General features: G+C 32.1%; 1 protein-coding gene across 4 annotated transcripts in view; it reads right to left on the bottom strand.

Moving 5' to 3' along the window:
* Positions 1-19,764, bottom strand: part of Cdh8 (cadherin 8) — a 346,818-nt gene that overhangs the window by 59,088 nt on the left and 267,966 nt on the right. For all 4 annotated transcript variants that reach the window (XR_012441939.1, XM_074055914.1, XM_074055912.1 and 1 more), the window contains 2 exons: positions 15,883-16,004; positions 2,012-2,129 (listed from right to left, as the gene is read on the bottom strand). Coding sequence is in view for 3 of the 4 variants with exons in the window: in XM_074055914.1 (XP_073912015.1) it covers positions 2,012-2,129; positions 15,883-16,004 (240 nt within the window). In the remaining variant the exon portion in view is untranslated. The remainder of the gene's footprint in view (positions 1-2,011; positions 2,130-15,882; positions 16,005-19,764) is intronic.

Below are 19,764 nucleotides of genomic sequence, written 5' to 3'. Positions count from 1 at the left end.
TTTTCCAGACATAAATATTAACAGCAACCCCTTTCACTTTTAAAAAATTGTTACAGTTGGAATAATAAATTATATGGCCACTCGTTGCAAAACAGATGAATACAAAATTTAAAATAAATAATCATGACAGAGAATGTCCTTTCTAGCCTGACTCATTTTGTAATGCATAACATTTTAAAAAATTAGAAAACTAAAAAAAAAACCTATTCGGTTTTTTTGTTGAGTCAAAATAAAACAAGTATTCACAATAGAATTTATATATTCTACTTCAGGATTTATTGAAATGTACAATTTCACAGAAAGAAGGTTTATATACTTACCAACTTTTTGCGTCTACTAAGTCTAAATTTGAAAAAAGGACATGAAATTCACTCATTATGGGATGAATTCTTATTAAAATATTAAGTAATTTCAGGTGTAGATGAAAATTACACTTTCCTTGTGACCCAATAAAACTTTTTTTTTCACCCAACACTTGTTTAATGCCTTCCAGAGTCACAAATATATGAAGCATATCTTGAAACTATAGGATGGACTAAAGACACCAAAACTCTTTGAATATTTACAGTGAGAAAACATTTCTTCATGGAGAGTTTTAAATGTAGGATATTTTGTATGTAAAAATAATTCCAGATGCTGATTAGCTCACAATCAAAATAAATATGGACCACACTTACACACAGACTTTTAGCTCAGTTTGGAGTTTCTGATGGGAGGTGGGTATCTTAGATATATTCATGCCAAAGATATATTCATGAAAGGGAAATCTTCACAGAATTAATATAGGAACAAAAGCAATTTTCTGGGATTAAATTTCCTACTTAGGGATGACAAACAGGTGAGTACTGCATTTTTGAGGAGAGATAACAGGATTGTGTTTCTTTATAGTTTATAGTAGTGGAAGCAAAGCTAAGTGAGTAATATCTGCATAATGACTTTTTAATTTTCTTTTCTGTACTGCATATACATTTATCAAAGCAGTCACAAAGAATTAAGTAGCATATGATAAAAGGTAAGGCCATAATATATTTAACACCCACCCAAAAATATCATTTTATTTCATGAAGGAAGTTTCATCAAAATTCACTGCCTCCTTTAAACAGATTTAGGAAATAAAACAGATATCATGAACTGAATTTGATATTCCTAGTTGAGTATAGCTTGTATGTCAATCATTCAAAAATTAAGTTGACAGAATACAGTATGAAAGAATACTTATATTTTGTAATCATTTTAAAGCAGCTAAAACTAAAACAAATACATTAGAATAAGAATAAATATAAAATTCCTTGTTAAACATATAGCAGTTTAGGAAACATTATTGTGTATATAAGCTAAACTTAAAAAAAAAACCTAATTTGTCCTTCATATGCAATAGAACATAGTTAAAGGAAATGGTTATCCAAACTGAGTTCACTAAGAGCTAATGAAATGGATTAAATATTCTCTGTGAGTGAAAGGCTTAACAATAAAATTAGTTTATTTTAGCGCCAAAATAATACTGATAAGAAGTGTCCTTCAAGAAGGATTTTCTGATCTAATTGCTGTTATTAAAGTTGGTACAGGCTTAAAACAAATATGTCTAATATGTACCAAAAAACAGGCAAAATTAGAATAGACATTCCCTAAAGACTTTGTAAACATTCAATTAAAACTTAACAACTGCAAAGTGCAAGCCAGTTCCTCCTCTGACAGATATCTCAGTATCTCAAAGTTCCTGGAAGCTTTCACAGGAGTTAAAGCCTACTCTTTTCAATTTTTCAAGTAAGGTGATTCAGGTATTCCCTGGGATAAAATTAACTTTCACATTAACAATTTTTCTTATCTATTGTTTCAATATTGGCAAGTGGAAGTGATGTAATTACCATGCTATTAGGCTGATAAACTGAATTTCAACCACTTAGGGGTGAAGAAAAAAATTAGTTTAATGATATTTTTTGATTATATTATAAAACTGAACACCACATTCCAAATTACATTCTACCCTATGTCATAAAGCTAATATATTTACCTTCATTTTTCTTGATGGTGAAATTTGGATTGTTGACCATTTCTGGGAGAAGACTGTATAAGAAATAATGTCCATTTTTGGGATCATCTTTGTCCATTGCACTTACTGTTTGAATAACCTGTAACATAAAATTAACATCAGCATTTCTGATTACATCAGAGGACTCCTATTGTCTTTAAAATCTTAATGATATCCCTTCGGTGGTGTGATTTTTTGGCCCAAAAACTCTTAGCTTTCAGCTTTCTAAATTGTTATGGATGGTTTGTGCCAAGAAGTAGAAGAAAAAATCATCACTATAAAACCACAGCTTTGATAAGTTGATGAAAATTAAGAACATTACCTTCATGTCCATTTGGTGTCTGTGGCTTGAAATAGCAAAGTTAAGTATATTTGAAAATTCCACTGGGCAATTACAGGTTTCTTTCCAATTTGAGTATTTACGGGCATCTAGAATGAGATTTGGAATTGTTACAGTGACAACAGTGTGGCTCTTTGGAGGATGTTGGAGGTAAAGGACTTAAATCATGAATCCTCACAATTCTTCTTTCATTTTACTCATCAGATTACAAGTGTTTGCCAAATAGAATGTTCCTCGGCACAAACATCGCTGCAACAAACCTTTCTGATGAGCTGCATCTGTTCCATCCCAATAATGAATACTGTTTTTAAAGCTAGTGGATAGCATATGCAAACAATGCTTTGGAGTGTACCCTGAGATGAATAATTTACAGGGATTAGAAGAATTACCACTGTTCAGAGAACTGTTTGGGTAGATACAGATTTTTGGAATCAGTGCCTATTGAATGTGCTTGTTTCATTTGCAAAACTTCACTAACTTAATGCTAAGTTGCTACTTGGGATGTCAAAGAATAATCTTGATTCTTATTTATGATTCCAAGATATTTAGCACTTCAATATGAAACATAAGATAAAAACTAACATAAAGTATAGTTTAACCTTCTATTGGAAATAACTACCATATAATTCCTATAAGAAATGTCAAAGAAGCATAGCCACCAATGTGATAACAGATTTAGTATAAAAATGATTCTATATTTGTCTGTTTAAACATTTATGTCCCATTGCACTACACAAATTTCATTAAAGAGAAAATAATTCATTTTGTGAAAGAATCACATTGTCTTATAGCTTATGATCTAAACAAACATGTGAACCACAATTTCCAAACTTTTAACAATGTTGGTATTTTGCATTATATCAAGTACATAGCATATGATTGGCAATGCATGAAATTTAGGATTGCTATAATTTCTTTTAAGTTCCATTTCTCGATTTTTTAAATGTAGCATATATTACTTTGTGTTTGAATTTTTTAAGAACCTTGTCTAGTTAAAATGTCTCATGCTTACTATAATTGTAATTAATTTGAGTCACAACATAGAACAAAATGCAAAAAATATAACTTATGGTTAAGAGAGTGAGGTAGTCATTATAAGAAAAGAATTTGAAATTAAACTGCCCCTATTGAACTCTCAGTTTTACTCCTTACTTTTAGTATAAGATTGAGGGAGTTGGTTCCTTTGCTCTTTCTGAAACCCACTTTCCTTTAGTGCCTAAAATGCCAAGAGTATGCTTTCTCATAGAATTCTCTTGACTATTGATGTAAACATTTTGTTCCAGAGTCTCATTCTTACTAAATGTTCAGTGAAATGTTAGTCATAGTCATTGTTGCTGTTGCTGTTTTATTAGGGACATTGCCAGTTATTGATGAGATGGCACTTTGATAAGTGGAACATCTCTGGTATTACACAAACAGAAACACAATGCTATCAGATTAGAAGAGAATTGAATTGTATTTACTACAGCTAACCACATAGCACATTTGCCTTGACATTTATGTTCAAAGAGATGCCCTGGGGTTATGCTTTCATGAAAATCAGGAATATAGGTTAGAAACATAGATAGCTCCTTCAGACAGCATGACTGTACAAGTATTTAGCAACAACAAAAAAGATCTGACCACTTAGGAACAACTGTGCAGGATGTGCATGTTAGTACATGAAGACTGGCATGATGATGGACTCTTATATTCCCAGCTGCACAGAAAGTTGAGATGGGAGACCAGCCTGGGGAACAATGCTAACAATACACTATCTCAAAAACAAGCCTTAAGTGGTGGTACATGCCTATAGTCTCAGATGTGTGGGGAGTCAAAATAGGAGGATAGTAGGACAATATCAGTCTGTGCAAAAATGCAAGACTCTATCTTTAAAATGAAACTAAAACAAATAGGGTGGGGTATGTGGCTCAAGGGGTAGAGCACTTGCCTCTAAAGTATGATCCCCTGAGTTCAAACCTCATTATTACAAATGAAGGAAGAAAGAAAGAGAAAGAGAAGATGAAAGGAAAGAAGGGAGGGAGGGAGGAAGGCAGGGAGGGAAGGGTGGAGGGAGGGAGGGAAGGAAGGAAGGGAAAAGAAGGAAGGAAAGAAGGAAAGCAGGAAGAAAGGAGGAGGGAGAAAAGGAGGGAGAGAGGGAAGGAAAGAGGGAGGGAGGGAAGGGAGGAAGGAGGGAGGGAAGAAGGAAAGAAAGAAAAGGAAAGTAAAATGACAAGGGAATGAGAAGAGTCTTCTAGTGAGTAGATATAGCAGCTTCTCTCCCATTTTCCCAGTCTTGTCTTTATAGAACTTCTAGTCCCAAATCTAACTGTTGAAGAAATAACTCATGGAGCATATGATTGAGTGTGAAGTATAGGACAAGTATACAGAAGATTTCTTGGTACTCTGGAGTGGAGATTGATCATAATTAAATAGATTACTATAGTATACCTAATGGACAAAGACCATTCATAGTAGTTTTAAGTAATCTGCCTGGAAAAGGTTCTTATATGATATTGAATATACCTACAAGAGAGTTAGTTGATAAGCTAAGACACCATAACTAAAAGCAAAAATCATTCAATAATTTAGCTGGTATATAGTAAAAGCATGTAACTACTTGTCATGCCACATTTCACAAATTGGGTGTAAACATCACACATGTCAAATATGTTTTTTTCCCACTATGTCAGTCAGGACATAGTAATTTTTGAGTCTTACCCTCAAAATTATTGAACTAGAAATTCTTGCATTAGGGCCTAGCAATCTGCACAAGTTTTGTATGATTCTGGCACATATTCAAGCCTGAAAACCATTATTTTGAGTTGAGAAAAAAGATTGATATTCACAGTTCCTTATCATTATCCATTAAGAGAGTTTGTATTATCTAACTCAAGTAAATTTAGTGCATGATTATTGGGAAGAAAGTAGTTAAAATGGTGAGTCTTTAAATCATTCAACTATCCAATAAACTGGCTGTGCAAGATTTAGGGTCAACCCTGACATTTCATTTTGTTTTAATGTAGATGGCCATTGCCTGGGCATTTTGTATAAAAGTGATGCCTGGAGATCAGTTGAATGACTTTGTGCCATTAAAATGCATTAAGATACCCACATTAAGAAAAGTGAAATTTCTACTGATGTAATAACATTTGGATAATCTTAGCTTGAATTAGAAGGAAAAGAATATACTTCTTTAAAGAAGTACACCTCCACAGAGGTATATTATACAAGCCTACTGAATAGATGGCAAATGGAAATTACTCAGGTAATTTCCCACAGATGGCTATTATAACCTCTGTTGATTATTAAAATAATTAGACAACTATTTAATGTAAATAACATAAAAGTTATGTTATAACTGTTTAGGAATATGAATACAACTTTCAGTTTAAATATTTATTTTTCTACCTATAAAGTTAGAATGCAACTGAAAATACTTTATTGTGCAATTTATTCAACTTCAAGATAATCTGAGAACAACAGATACAGATATATTCCTACCAAAACAAAGCAAATCATATCTGGGATGTTGTTATGAGGACATGAATTTCAGGGCCATGTTTGAATTTCAGTGGGAGAAGAATATTCATGAGACCATGTATTTGAAATAAATAATGTTTCTAAGGCATGAAGCTGAAAAAGAAATTGAAAATTATGTACCATAGTTTAATTCCTACTCTTAAGAAAACATTATTCATGGTTTATCCATAATTCTAAATCTTGGCAGAGTGGCTCAAGTGCCTGCCTAACAAGCATGAGGCCCTGAGTTCAAACCCCAGTTCTGCCAAAACACATATTTGTATATATATGTCATAATTCTAAATCCAAATCATTGTTTTATCGTTATTAGATTTTATTTTGGATTGGTATACATTAAGAAGAGTACTTAGCAATAGTAGAGTATCACTGCCATTATTAACTTTCAAAAAGGCAAGCAGTCAGCAAACAACACATTTCTAGTGACGTGCTCTGTTAACAAATATACTAATATCATGGGGTCTATTAGAATATTGCTTGTGATTTATTGATTTATTCTTAGGTGCCAAGCATAATAATCTGTGAGAGTCTCTCTACCTCACTGCTATTAGAACAACGTCTGGCATGTGGAAAATGTTTAGAAAGCATTGACTACATGAATTAATTGATAGATTAATAAACAAATGATGACAGGGATATTTTTACATCATTAGGAATCCTCAAAATGCTTTAAGATGTAAGCATTAAAAGACTAATCAGCACAATAGAGAATCAAAGACATAATGTATAATGTCTTATCCTAGATATGTCTGATTACAAATTTTCTAAGTCTCTCCTCCCCAGTAAGTCGGGTTGCCTCAAAATCTTGCTGATGTTCACACATCCCTGCATGTATTTCAGTTAAATTCAGCTTGGGCTTCTAATACTTTGGAAACTTTGTGAATATTACTCATCTATCCATATTGCTCGTGTCCTGTGTTTTAGTAGTATAATGGTTTCCTATAGATTATGATTAGTAAATTCACAACCAAATAAGAAGTTAGAATTCATAGTTCTAAGTGTAGAAAGGTGAGAGAAGGCTAATATGTTGCAACTTTTGGGATTTTTATCAAGGCTTCAGAAATGCATGTGTATTTTATAGGAAGACTTGGCAACAATAGTGAACCGGATGTCTGAAACCGAAGCACACTGTCACTTACTTAGGTAAAACCTAATTTTTATTTTCTTGAAATTCTCCTGTTGATATGTGAATCAGAAAGTGTCAAATGTGAGAGAGCATACTTGCTGTTAATTTTCCCTCAGTTCTTCTACTACTGGCAGTTAATTTCTGATTATTAATATCTTCTTTAAAAAACTACTGCTTATGTCTTAGAGAAGCAGTCTTCACCTCAGGATGGAATGAATGATCCACAAGTGAGATTCATCAATTGACAGTGAAATTATTTGAAGACATCTATATATACATTTAAATTAGGAAGAAGTCCATGACTATTATCAGAATATATAGTATCAAAAAACAAATAAAACAAAACAAAAAAGGATGAAAACTAATTCCTAAAAGAGGGGTTTTTAAAAATAAAAAATATGCATAAAAGGAAAAATCAAGTTGTAACACTCATGATTGAGAAAAGATAAAAATAGATGTATTTGAGAAATTGTATCATAATCTTGCAATGACCCAATTATCCCTAATTATTTCAAAAGTGTATATTTTAAATATAATTACCAGTCATATCCATCTAAATGATATTACCACAATGTTTGGTATACTTTACATGACAGTGTAGTCTCAAATAAGATTTGTCTTTTTCTTTCCATTCACAGTGTTTTTCCCATGACCCTATTTTGTTTTTTCATGAACACCTTTTCCTAAATGTGTTAGAGTGCTATATAGAACATGTATCTTAGAGGTGTGACCTATAGAAAATACAGCAGAAGGATGCAGATAAGGTTCTATGTCTCTTTTACAGAGTACATGAATTTCTCAGTCTACTGGGTAGATATTTAGGACTTTTGCCTTCATAACTCACTGTAGAATTTCAACAATTTTTTCAGTGCTGGTTTTTGTTTGTTTGTTTCATCCTTCTCATCTTTGCTGACAATAAATTGAAGTAAATAAATACAAAGCAAGGTTTTTTGAATGATATGCCTGTTTGTATTTTCCAGTTTCTTTTTTTTTATTTTTTATTTTTGCCGAGCATATCTCATGTTTTGCACACAACTTAATTCATCAATATTAAAAATAAACCAATTCTTCTATTACCTTTTTCATAAGTCCTTCTACAGTTACATTCATTAGTAAAGTAAAAACCATAGTTTTCAGAATAGCTCAGAAGTCTCAACTGCTTTTCAATCTTTTCTCCATGTTCCATCTTATTACTTGACAGGAATATATCCCAATGTCTCCTTATAATTACAGACATTGTTATCTAAGACGAAATGTGTCCTAGTGTTTGTTGTTCAAAAGCAACATTTTACAACTGTATCCATTGTCCAAGATTTCTATATATCCTTAGCATGAAATCTGAATGATTTTTATAACCAAATAAGTGTGGTGAAGGCCAATTACTATAAAATGCTGTTGGAGACTCGTATGTATTTATAAACTCAGAAAAATTGTAGTTAAACAAAATGAACAGAAGATAATTCTGTTTAAATTTGTTTAATTCAGTATTTCTTTAACTTATTAGGGAAATACATACACACATATACACAACCCACACACCAAACAACACTGTGGATTGATAGGATATAGTATGAATTTTTCTCAGAAATTCTCAGAATTTCACTTTTAAAAATGCTAGCCTGTAATACTTCATCAGAGTCTTAAAGATCTGGAAGGCATTTTCAACCTTTAAATGAAGGTATTGTATCTACATACCTTGTTGGTTACAGCATTGCAATCATTAATTCCTCTGCATTTTCAATAATATAACAATCCTCTAGTACAACATTGAGTACAACTTATGTGCTTAGCACAAAAGCCTAGGCTTGAAACTTCTTGCTACATAAAGACAATATGATTTTACTCAAAATTATATTCCTCATCCTGACTTCTATGAACGAATGGATGTGCATACCCTTGTGTCTACTTGTCTCCCATCCAAATTTCTTATCTAGTTGTTTACAGATGAAAAATAAAATAAGAATAGATCAGTATGTAATATCCTAAGATTTTCAAATGATCATTTATACCATTTTCTCTGTGGATCATCAAACTCAACCAGACTGGGGACCAGGAAAAAAATATGTAGTGTTTGTAATCACACAAGATGTTCAGCTGATGCTTTACAGGGACTACACAAACAGTTCTAAAAAGATTTAAATATTATATTCTCCTACATGTTCCAGCCAATGTGAAAAGATAAAAACAAAAATCTCACAGATTCTTACGGGAAAGGATAAAATGATAAAATTATGCTTCCTTCCTTCACCCTTGACAAAAAAACAGTTGGAAATGATCAGAGGAAGGAGTTATTGGCTACAGAATGATAGATTGTCCTCTATTTTATTAACCCATTTTGGAATCATTTATAGTGTGCTGCTCCAAACCAGCCCCCAAAGACATAACAATAAGAACAAAACTAACAAACACAATACTAATCAAGTATATTTTGCTTTTTAGGATTTGATACTTCATATCTACAGATTGAGAACCCTTATCTAAAATGTTTGAAACAAGAAGTATGGCAAATTTGCAGATTTTTTTTCAAATTTGGGAATATTTACATAGATGTAGTGAGATATCTTGGAAGTGAGACACAAGTCTAAACTTGGAATCCATTTATTTTTCATATATACCTATATACAGAAGCTGAAGGTCATTCATACAGGACATAATCAGTTGCCTATGTTTTGAAAGTGAACAGTTACCTGAGGTCATGTGTGAAAATTTCCAGTTGTGACATCATGTTTGTTCTCAAAATTTTTTTTTGGTTTTGAAGCAGCTTGGATTTCAGATTTTTCAAATTATGTATGCCCAAACCTACAATTACTAGTAACTACATGTATTGATTTGGATTGTAAATATATGCATACCTATATATTATATCTATCTGTTGATCTATTTTGTGACTACAAGTCAAAAAAACTGGTAAATATTAAAGGTATGACTCACATTTATACCACTCTACTCCATACCATTCAATTATATTTTTTCACCTATGCTCTGTTCTTTTGTCAAAATTATGCTCTGGAAGTCATGTTTCTATTAATGATACTTTTTGCGATGATGTTTTGCAATATATGGTTTCTTCAAATATTGTTACTTTTTTTGCATTCCATTAATTTATCATATTCTTATTCCACCCAAAAATAAAGTGAAAATAGTATTTCATAAATTTTTTTTGAGATTTTTTATTTCATCTGTTTTAAAATCAATCCTGTCTCCTTCTTGTGTATGCAGATAGATCATGAAAGATGCCTGCTGGCAGGAAACTTAAAATTAAATCTCTTATATTTATTGCTTCACGAGTGTTATGAAATGCCATAATTTCATTTTATTGTTTCATATTTATTAGAAAAAGACCCAAGGAAACTAAAATATAAAGTCAAAAGCCGATTCATTTCTGTGTTTATCAAGGGATAATTATCTTTACTTTTCTCATGAAGCTTTATTTCTTTTTATCTAAGGTTTCAGGAAATGCTCTTCAGTAAAGAATGCTATTGATGACGTGAGTTACTTTTTCTTTAGAACCAGTTCTCACCTTTGATCAGAATCTTATACTCATGTTTGTTTTTCTGTGTCATACAGGCAATGCAATTTCAAAGTTTTCTTCCTTGAGAAGTATTCAGAGAGCCTGGAAAGTGGTACCTTCAAGAGCTGACTTTGAGGCACATTTTTGCCACTTTTTATGGCCTTAGGAAAAAGCCATACTCTTTTATCAGCTCCAGCTTCCATGTCTGTGAAATGTGGTTACAAACACCAAGTTTGTAGTGATGTAGATTATATACCAGTTTTATATTTTTCATGTATGTAAACAAGTGACATTCTCAATTGCATCTCTTCCTCTGCATTGCTGACTCCTGAGACCAAACTACCCATATTTTTTGCAGTTAGAAAGCTTCCTAACTGCTCTTCCTGCTTTAGCATTTATTTATGTGTATGTGGTGTGTACAGATTTTATTCAAACGGGAAACTTTCTGTCCAATCTCATTCTTGCTTATTACAGTCTAGACAGAGATGTCTTCAATTCTTCAAGTGGAGGTCTTTCTCCCTTCAGGTGTGCATACATGTTCATGCTCCTGGTTAGAAGCACTTTCATGCCTAGTCCTTTTTCATTTTTCCAGTTTCAGCTTAAATGACATCCACTTGAAATGTAATTTTCTCTGGCAACACTATTAATTCCTAAGCTTTTTTTGTTCTCCTCAGGTTAGTTATTTTAATGTATATTTATACCCAGTTTTTAAAATTTAAATTATATTATTTTTCATGCTAAATTCTTTATAATCTACTCCTCATTAAGCTTCATAAGAATATTTTTTATCCTTTCATAGCTTCCCCAGATCATATTATAATAATTGGCATCTTGTAGATACATAATAAATATTGTTCAATAAATAAATGAACAATTTTTCATCCAGAGGTTAGCATGTATGCTGTGGGTCTGGGAATAAAACAAGTGTTTCTAACAGTAATATCTGATAAATTGACCTACAAAATATTTGTCAATGCTTTATGAAGTGAATTAGAAACATACATCAAATATTTTGTTAATATCCTTTATGAGCCAAGTATGGACTAGATATATATCATCCAGAAATATGGGTTACTGTATATCTTTGTGAACATGATATTCTCATAGTAAATAAACTTCTTATTGCTTCAGAAATAGAAAGATGAGATTCATGGAAGAAAATGAAAAGGTTTTGATTTGTTTTTCTTTTACTTTTTTTTAAACACAGACATAATTACTCAACATTAAACAGCAGATATCATATAGATGGTGTTGAAGCTTAAATTATAGTGTACTAGATTTTTTCATAGTTTTGAGGAAGCTTTTTCTTAAAAGAACGAAAAGTTCTAGCAGTTTTTTACCTAGCTAACTTTCAGACAATGAGCAGTTTCTGAGACTTAACGATTGGCTTTGACTCACACCTAGAGAGACAGAACTCAGCTCAGTTCCTGTGATGATGAACCATTTGAAGCAAGATATTCTTAATGTGTGTATGCTACATAAGATATTAGCATCTGAGATAAAATCCTTTTAAAGAGATAGAATGCACAAAGAGGTTATGGAAAGGATCTTTAGCCAACACTGGTCACCAAAGGTCTGTATTGCTCTTTCATGTTCGGTTTTGGATGTGGTGTGGTTAAACATACTGAAAGAACATGTTTGTTACCTGTTCCTTCACCTGTCAGACCAGATTACCTTTCTCTTCACACACAACCTGCTTTATGCCCCGTTGACTCTTTTCTAGTACTCAGTAGATGTTTTCTGTCCCTGTTGGGATTTGTCCTACATTAAAGTACTCTTTTCATGAGATAGCTCCATCTCCCAACATCCCTTCAGCCTCCTTTTTCTATTCAGAGGATTTTACTGTAAATTTTTCATTTCTAATTTAAAGACATATTTTCCAGAGAGAATATTCTGTGTTGAAATAATGCTGATTTTTAGGTGTTGTATGCCACTAAGTTCTCAGTATCTAGCAAAGCCCTAACATGTACTTGGTATATAGTCAATACTCTATGACAAACTCCTACTACCCTAACAGAAATGTGAACTGACAGACATACATTTTTCTTTCTAATATTTTTAACCTGAAGTGTATAACCCTCATTATTGCCTAGCATATGAGAGAGGTATGGGTGAAATGTGTCTTTTTTATCTATTCTATTAAACTGAGAGTCAAGTAATCTGTAGAAGACCATATCGTACCTTCATTGGAGCCTACACGCGCACACCATCTGATGTCTTTTGACTTAATACAACTCAACCTGTAACTATTAGATTTTGTTTTAAAATAAAGGAACTAGCAATCAGAAAATACTATTCTTTAATTATGTAACTGAAGAATTATTTAAAAGGATTCTAGTCAAAAGGGATTCAGGTTGATTTTATGTAATAGTCTGTGACCTCAATTTTCCTGTGGCAGTCATTGATACTCTTTGAAAAGTCACCTTTTACTTAAGACCATAACGTGGTAGAAGCAGGTATAATTTCCATTTATGCTTTCAAATTGTGTTTCAATGTGTACCTGTACCTCTTCTAACACAGGTTATTATGCAGATAAGAAAAGGGGCCTCCTTTGTTTCATCTTTTAAACTCTGAGTTTAGATGAGTCAAATTATGTGAGAAAGAGTAAGTTGCAATAGATCCTCTATGTTTGTACTGATGCTGGTTTTCATTTTGTAAGATGTTTTAAAACCTCTTTACATAGTCCCTCAGAGTCCAGTGATTTTATACAGATGGGGTGTTTTTAGTGGCTTGCTCTTGATTATTGCTAAAGAGCTGCAGCATCTCCCAGGAAGGTGATTCCTTTTGAGTTTAGCCTGAAACCCAAGCTTCCAGGCAAACAATACACTTGAATTTCACTTGCATTACTTTTCTGAGGCTGTTGTAATGCCAACATTAATTGCTGAAAATATTGAGATAATTATGAATTTAAAGCTAATTCAGTTTTTAATATTTATTTTTCATGACAGTGTGATCATATGAGAAAAAATATTTTAATTCCAAAATGAGTCAGCCATTTGTGTGTTATTACAAGAGGTGATTAAAACATATATATGTCAATCGTTTGCAAGTAAACACTATGTTATATGGGTGACAGATATGTATTTGGGAAAACATTAAATATAAAAATTAGAGCATTAAAAATGACCTAGGAATGACATAAGGCATGAAATAGGAATTCTGGCAGACACCAAGGGTTCAAATAATTTAAGAAAATTCTCTAAACAAAGGTATATGCCTCAAGCAGTGAGCCATATGTCCAAAAGCAAAGCTCAACAGTCCAAAATTGATCATTTCATATAACTGATAAACTCTACTAAACATGTATAAATTAAAGGATAATATGGTGCAGTGGACACACTCAAACCATGAGCATTTCTTCACTAATGAGTCATTTATTTTCATTGGCAAAACCATAAAACAAAGAATCAAGTCTTTTATTATGATCTTGAATAAAAAAAGTGAAGAAACAATGTATTTTTTTCCTAAAGATAAGAATAACTGCTGGGAAATCATTAAAACTTTGATAGTAGTTAAAATACACGGAGTAAACTTTCAGATTACTAGAGACTCAAGAAACGTGCTTGGGAATATCACATATGAAGCCAATATTGAGTTTTTGGAATGTGAGAGTCAATGACACTCTGAACTTGTGTGATGAGTTCTGCATGAGCAATGAAGTGTAATTTAAATCCTAATGTATTTCATAGATTCTATGTGACAGATAAATAGCTTAACTTATGTCTGTTATTAGCTACAATATCCTAGCAATTTTCTGGTCCACACAACAACCATATACTTGAATTTGATCTGCCATATTTTGATCAAATTCTCTCTGCCAACTCAACACACTAACTTTGCTAAATGATATTTACAGATATATGTGTATATACACACACACATATATACTACGCACATACACACACACTCCATCCCCAAAGAATCAAAAATGAAGATGTTCAAAAGATATGAATCATTGACAGAAATTCCACATGCTGAAGTTAAGAAACATTTATGCTAATGTTAGAATATTATTAAAATAAAAGTGTATGACTGCTAAAGCTGAATGTTTTGATGAGAACAACATGTCTAAATGCTTAAAAGATTAAGCAATTTCATTATTTAAAATTTTACCTTTATTGTGTGTAGGGGATGTCATATTTCTACAGACAAAACAATTGTTTAGATATGTGAGAGTAGTCTAGGGGAAATTGCCCACTGTTTTATGGGCAGGTAACATACTCACCTTTTGTAATAATTAAATAAGCATAGTTCTACTGTGCTATTCCTTTCTTTAGGGGAAAAAATCTGACTCTTGTCAGGTAAGCTCCTTGGCAAATAGTAAGTTTAATTCCTAACACCCACATGAAGCACAAGAATAGTTGGATTAACAACTCCAGTGTCATGCTGTCAGCTGCTGTTTATTTAAATTAAAATGTCACCATCCAGAAATAAATTAGGAAGTTGAAAAATAATAAATTTCTTAAACATACAGTACTTTGGCACCTTGTTAAAATAAATCTATTACATTTATGGTTTTGTAGAACTTTACATAGGCTATTTCCATTTTGACATTCAGAGTAGAACAGATTCTTGTTTTGGTTTTTATTCTTGTTTAACTCTTCCTCCTTCCCTTTCCTTCTTCCCCCTCCTTTTCCCTCCTTCCCTCTTTTCCTCCTTTCCTTTCTTCCCTTCTCCTTCCCTTCATTTGTTCCTTCTTTCCTGTTTTCTTTTAATCTTTTTGTCTTTCTGTTTTGCTTTCTTTTTCTTTTTCCTGTCTTCATTGTTCTTATCTATGGTATATGTGGCAAGTTAAAAAAATAAAAAAAACTGTCCCATCACAACAAAAATTTTAAGTGCTTTAAATGCATATCTAAAACATGTTGTTCATCTTATATTTACATAAATATATCTACATTTGTCTAGGTTTCAGTATCTACTTCCTGAAATCTCTGATAAGTCACTGGTGTTCTTGTTTTCTGCTATATGTATTGTCCATATGTCTGATATAAAACAAAAATCACCTCCCCATGAGTGTTGCACTTGCTTCCTATAATTGAAGGTTAAAATTCATGTCCCAGCACTCTAAGAAGTTCCTCAGTTATCATTGATATCCCAATATATTTTAAGAAAGTGATTTGGCTCTGGGTTCATGGTGGAACAGGTTGCCCTACTTTTAGGAGTTCATTTGGTCTTAGGTAGGAAGAGAATTAACATCTGAGGAAGACAAAGAACCCCTTTCTGTTCCCATTGGGATGTTTCTTGCCTGTGACTCTGAAGATCATAAATGATGCAAATGCACACTATCAAGCAAGCTAATTAAATATGAGACAGTTGTATACAAACATATTCAGCATTAACAACATGGAGATATTTACTTGGCCGGGTTTTCCATTTTCACATAAAAATGCCTCATATTCGGATGCGAATTCAGGGGCGTTGTCATTGACATCCAGCACTTTAATAGCAACGGGCACTCGTGATATCTGACTGTGGTTCCCTGTGGGAAGGAAAACATAACATCAGCATTGAGGGTATTTCATTTCAACGTGCAACTCAACTTTTCCTTATTTCATCCATTTCCACATTCCTAAACTAGGATGTTTTCAAATGGCAGCTATGGAGTCTGACCACTCAATAAGGAAAAATAGAAAGTGCCTGAATACTGAAAAAGAAAAAAAAAAAAAAGCTATTATTCAAACACCATTTTCTGGAATTTAGCTTGAAACATCTGTATCTGAACAAATTGAGCTTTCTTTGATGAAGCAAGCCTTATTTTATTGATAAAATCTATTGTTTCAGAGAAAAATATTGTATGCAACAATTATTTAGATCACTGTTTATCTTGGTTAGGACATGACCCATTTTGAACTGTTACTTTTTTGGATGAATACTTCATAAAATGAAGATTTAAAACTCAGCATAAGGCCAGAACCAAATCACTTTTTGAGAAGGGGTCTGGAACAACCATAAAAGGAATAAAATTATAGATGAAGATTCATATATTTTATAAATTTTATGTTTATTAAAATTAACTTTGAAATATTCTTAGGTAAGGTTAGTCCAAGTCATTTTAATATTGTCATTTTCATAAAAATTTTCATGTAAGTAGATAATCTGATTTTTCCAGGTCAATTCCCATAGCAGAGAACTCAATATATAATCCTTAATTCTTAAATCTTTAAGTTAAAAAAATTTCATACACAGACACACACACACACACACACACACAGTGACAGAGACAGAGACAGAGATCTAGTTGTTCTATTGATGCATTGCTGATTGCTGGCTTGGGCCATGGTATGATTTTCACTTGCAATAAATGTAATACAGTTTCACTTTGACTTTACCATTTAATAAACTTTTGATCTGTTGTAAATTATACAGAATGCATTGGAGATGGCCAATTATTTATTTTGCTTCTGTGGCAATGAATATTTATGTGCAAACTAAATGTTTGACTTTTGAATCTGAATAAACAAACTTGCGTTTGGTATATCAAACTTCTCTTTTCGACAATTGATTAAGTTCAGATCTTCAAAGTTTTCAAACACATATTTTTTGTTAAATATGAAAGTAACTTCTAAAGCACACACCAATTAGTCATAGCCATGTTACAAATTTAAAGTTGGTTAACCCCCCCTGGCTGTACCTCAAGTTTTGAATTGAGTTACTCACCATGGGTACTCTGAAACATTCTAATTTGGTTGACCGTGGATGACTTGAATACTATTCCACGGAATGCCTATCACTTTACTAGTGGAACATAATTTCCCCAAAATCAAATGATGTGATGGCATCAATGACTTACATGTTACACCATTTTGCATTTATTCTTTTATGGCAAATGAACTGATACATTATTCATTAAGAAAATATGTACTCTCTAGTGTCAATAGAATGAAATGACTAAAAAAGTGTAACACATCTAAGACAATGAACTGACATTTTATATTTTATCAACTCAATAAAACTCTTCAAAGTTACATTTAAATGCAGAATAATTATGTCCTAAAAAGTTTATATCTCTTATATGCCCTGAACATAAGCTTAATAGCAGCTCCAAGAATGTAAAAAGGAGTAGTGTTTGCAATAAAGTTTAGAGCCTTATCTTTGCTTCCTATTACCTACATGCTCATGAGCAAGTTATTTAATGACATTTTATTCCTATGGAAACTGAATCTCAAGAACTTAAGACATTATTTATGCAATTATTGTAAATACTACACAAGAAAAATGAAAGTCCTCACACAGTACTAGACATTCATCTGAGGGTATTCTAGCTACTATCTTTGGTAACTGTCAACATCAATAGTACCATGAATATCAACTGTTTATGCAGGGAAAAATATTTTGCATAATCATGTGTTATTCTAATGTTTTTCAGTTTTTTCCTCTCAACCATGATCCATTTTCATAACACATAATAAAGTCAGGTAAGTAATCACTGCCAAGAACTGAAATATTTATGAATATTTATCTCAAAGTTGACCAATATTTGAAGTTTGAATTCAAATATGAGAATTCTAGTGAATTCTACAACCATTAATATTCCCAAAATCACATTCATAATATGCAACCCTCCCCAAGAAACTGCAGAAATTAACTTTCATAATTTCACTTATATTATTATTTCACCCTAGTGAAGTCCCTTTAACTTTTAATTTCTTTTATAATTCTGTTTCAATTGCAAGAATTGTGGCTTCTTCATTTCTATGATACTTACTCTTTCATAAATAACTATGGGAACCTTCTCTTAGATATATTTTATTCAATCTAACCTCTAATTAATAAATAGCCAGTGACCAGGAAAGACTAAATAAAATATATGTATGAATAGAAAGTGAATAATAGCAGTATGGTCATAAGAAAATGAAAGTCCAAGGAAAAGGTATCCTACCCTTTAAACAACAACTTGTTCTTTTTCAAATAAAGACATTTTTAGTCTATTGAATCAGGTTATCAGGTTCAACAGCAATGGTTGACTATGCCAAGTCTGTTAATATGGCCTTCCCTCTCTGTTATTTTATACACACACATACACAAACACACACACACTGTACATGGCAACAAGCATGTACAGACTTTCTGTTCACTATTTTAGTAAAATGATAATTATATGAAGTTCATGGCCCCATTTTTCTTCAATCTCTCTTGTGTCTCTCATAATTGCAATTCACTGTAACTATTTCTTAGACCTGGATGATCAGCAGAGGTAAAATTCAAGTACAAAAGAGAAGTTCTGTGGCTACTTTTGGGTAACTTTCAACATTAAAGTAATATGTCCTTTCCCATATATGGTAGTTGCAATGAGAGGGTATTTACCTTTTCCAGGGGCCCAGAGTAAAATATTGTTAACCTTTTTTGTAAGAACCCAGGAAAGATCAGAGAACTATTAATTAACACTGTTGTAAGACCAGGAATGACAGAGAACGTTCTTTCAATCAATCATAATTCATTTTCACAACACTTCTACAAGCAAATAATTACTTTAAATTTAAATAGACAATGGACATTTTAGAATTCTTTTTCTTATTTTGGACTGTGGAAAACTCAAAAATAAATTTACAATATAACTTTAACAACTGTACAGATCTCATGGCATACACTATATGTATCATATTTAAACCAAATCCAACTTACTTTTTACACTTAACAATCACCCACATTTACTAAATTCATGAAATAATGCCTTCTTTTTTAGTTGCATTTCAAATATTATATTTCAAGACACTTCCTTTTCTGTAGTTTATGAATAAAATTTAGCATCTCACACATGCTCAGCAGAGCTGTTTCCTTTCCATTTAGTTTTCTGTAGTGATTTTTCCTGAAAAATTCAAAGCAAACCTACATTGCACTCAGTGCACTAAAAAGTGATTGGCTAATAAAGTATGCCCTGGTAATTATAATTTCTGTAGTCTTTGTTGTCTTATAAAAGACAGTGGGCAGTTAACCTAACTAAAAATAACTCAATTCTTCCCTTTACTGATTACTGAATTCATTGTTATCCCTCAAGATTTAGTGGAAGGTATATATCTCTTGCAAAAGACTTTTTAATACAAACTTCAGTTTTGTGTGTTTTTGTTAATTTCACTTTTGTTTTAGTGTTTGTTTTTGTTTGTTAAATATTTGGCATGACAATTTGAGAAACTTCACAGACACACTACCTAGAAAAACAGCTATAATAACTACAAAAAATTTAATTCTCATAAAAGTCTTAAAGGCCTAAAAAATAAAGCAAATTTTATTTAATAAATGTA

The sequence above is a fragment of the Castor canadensis genome, chromosome 15, assembly GCF_047511655.1.
Source record: "Castor canadensis chromosome 15, mCasCan1.hap1v2, whole genome shotgun sequence".
NCBI lineage: Eukaryota > Metazoa > Chordata > Mammalia > Rodentia > Castoridae > Castor > Castor canadensis.
The sequence above is the reverse complement of the archived record's forward strand: the minus strand, read 5'-3'. Positions and strand labels throughout refer to the sequence as shown.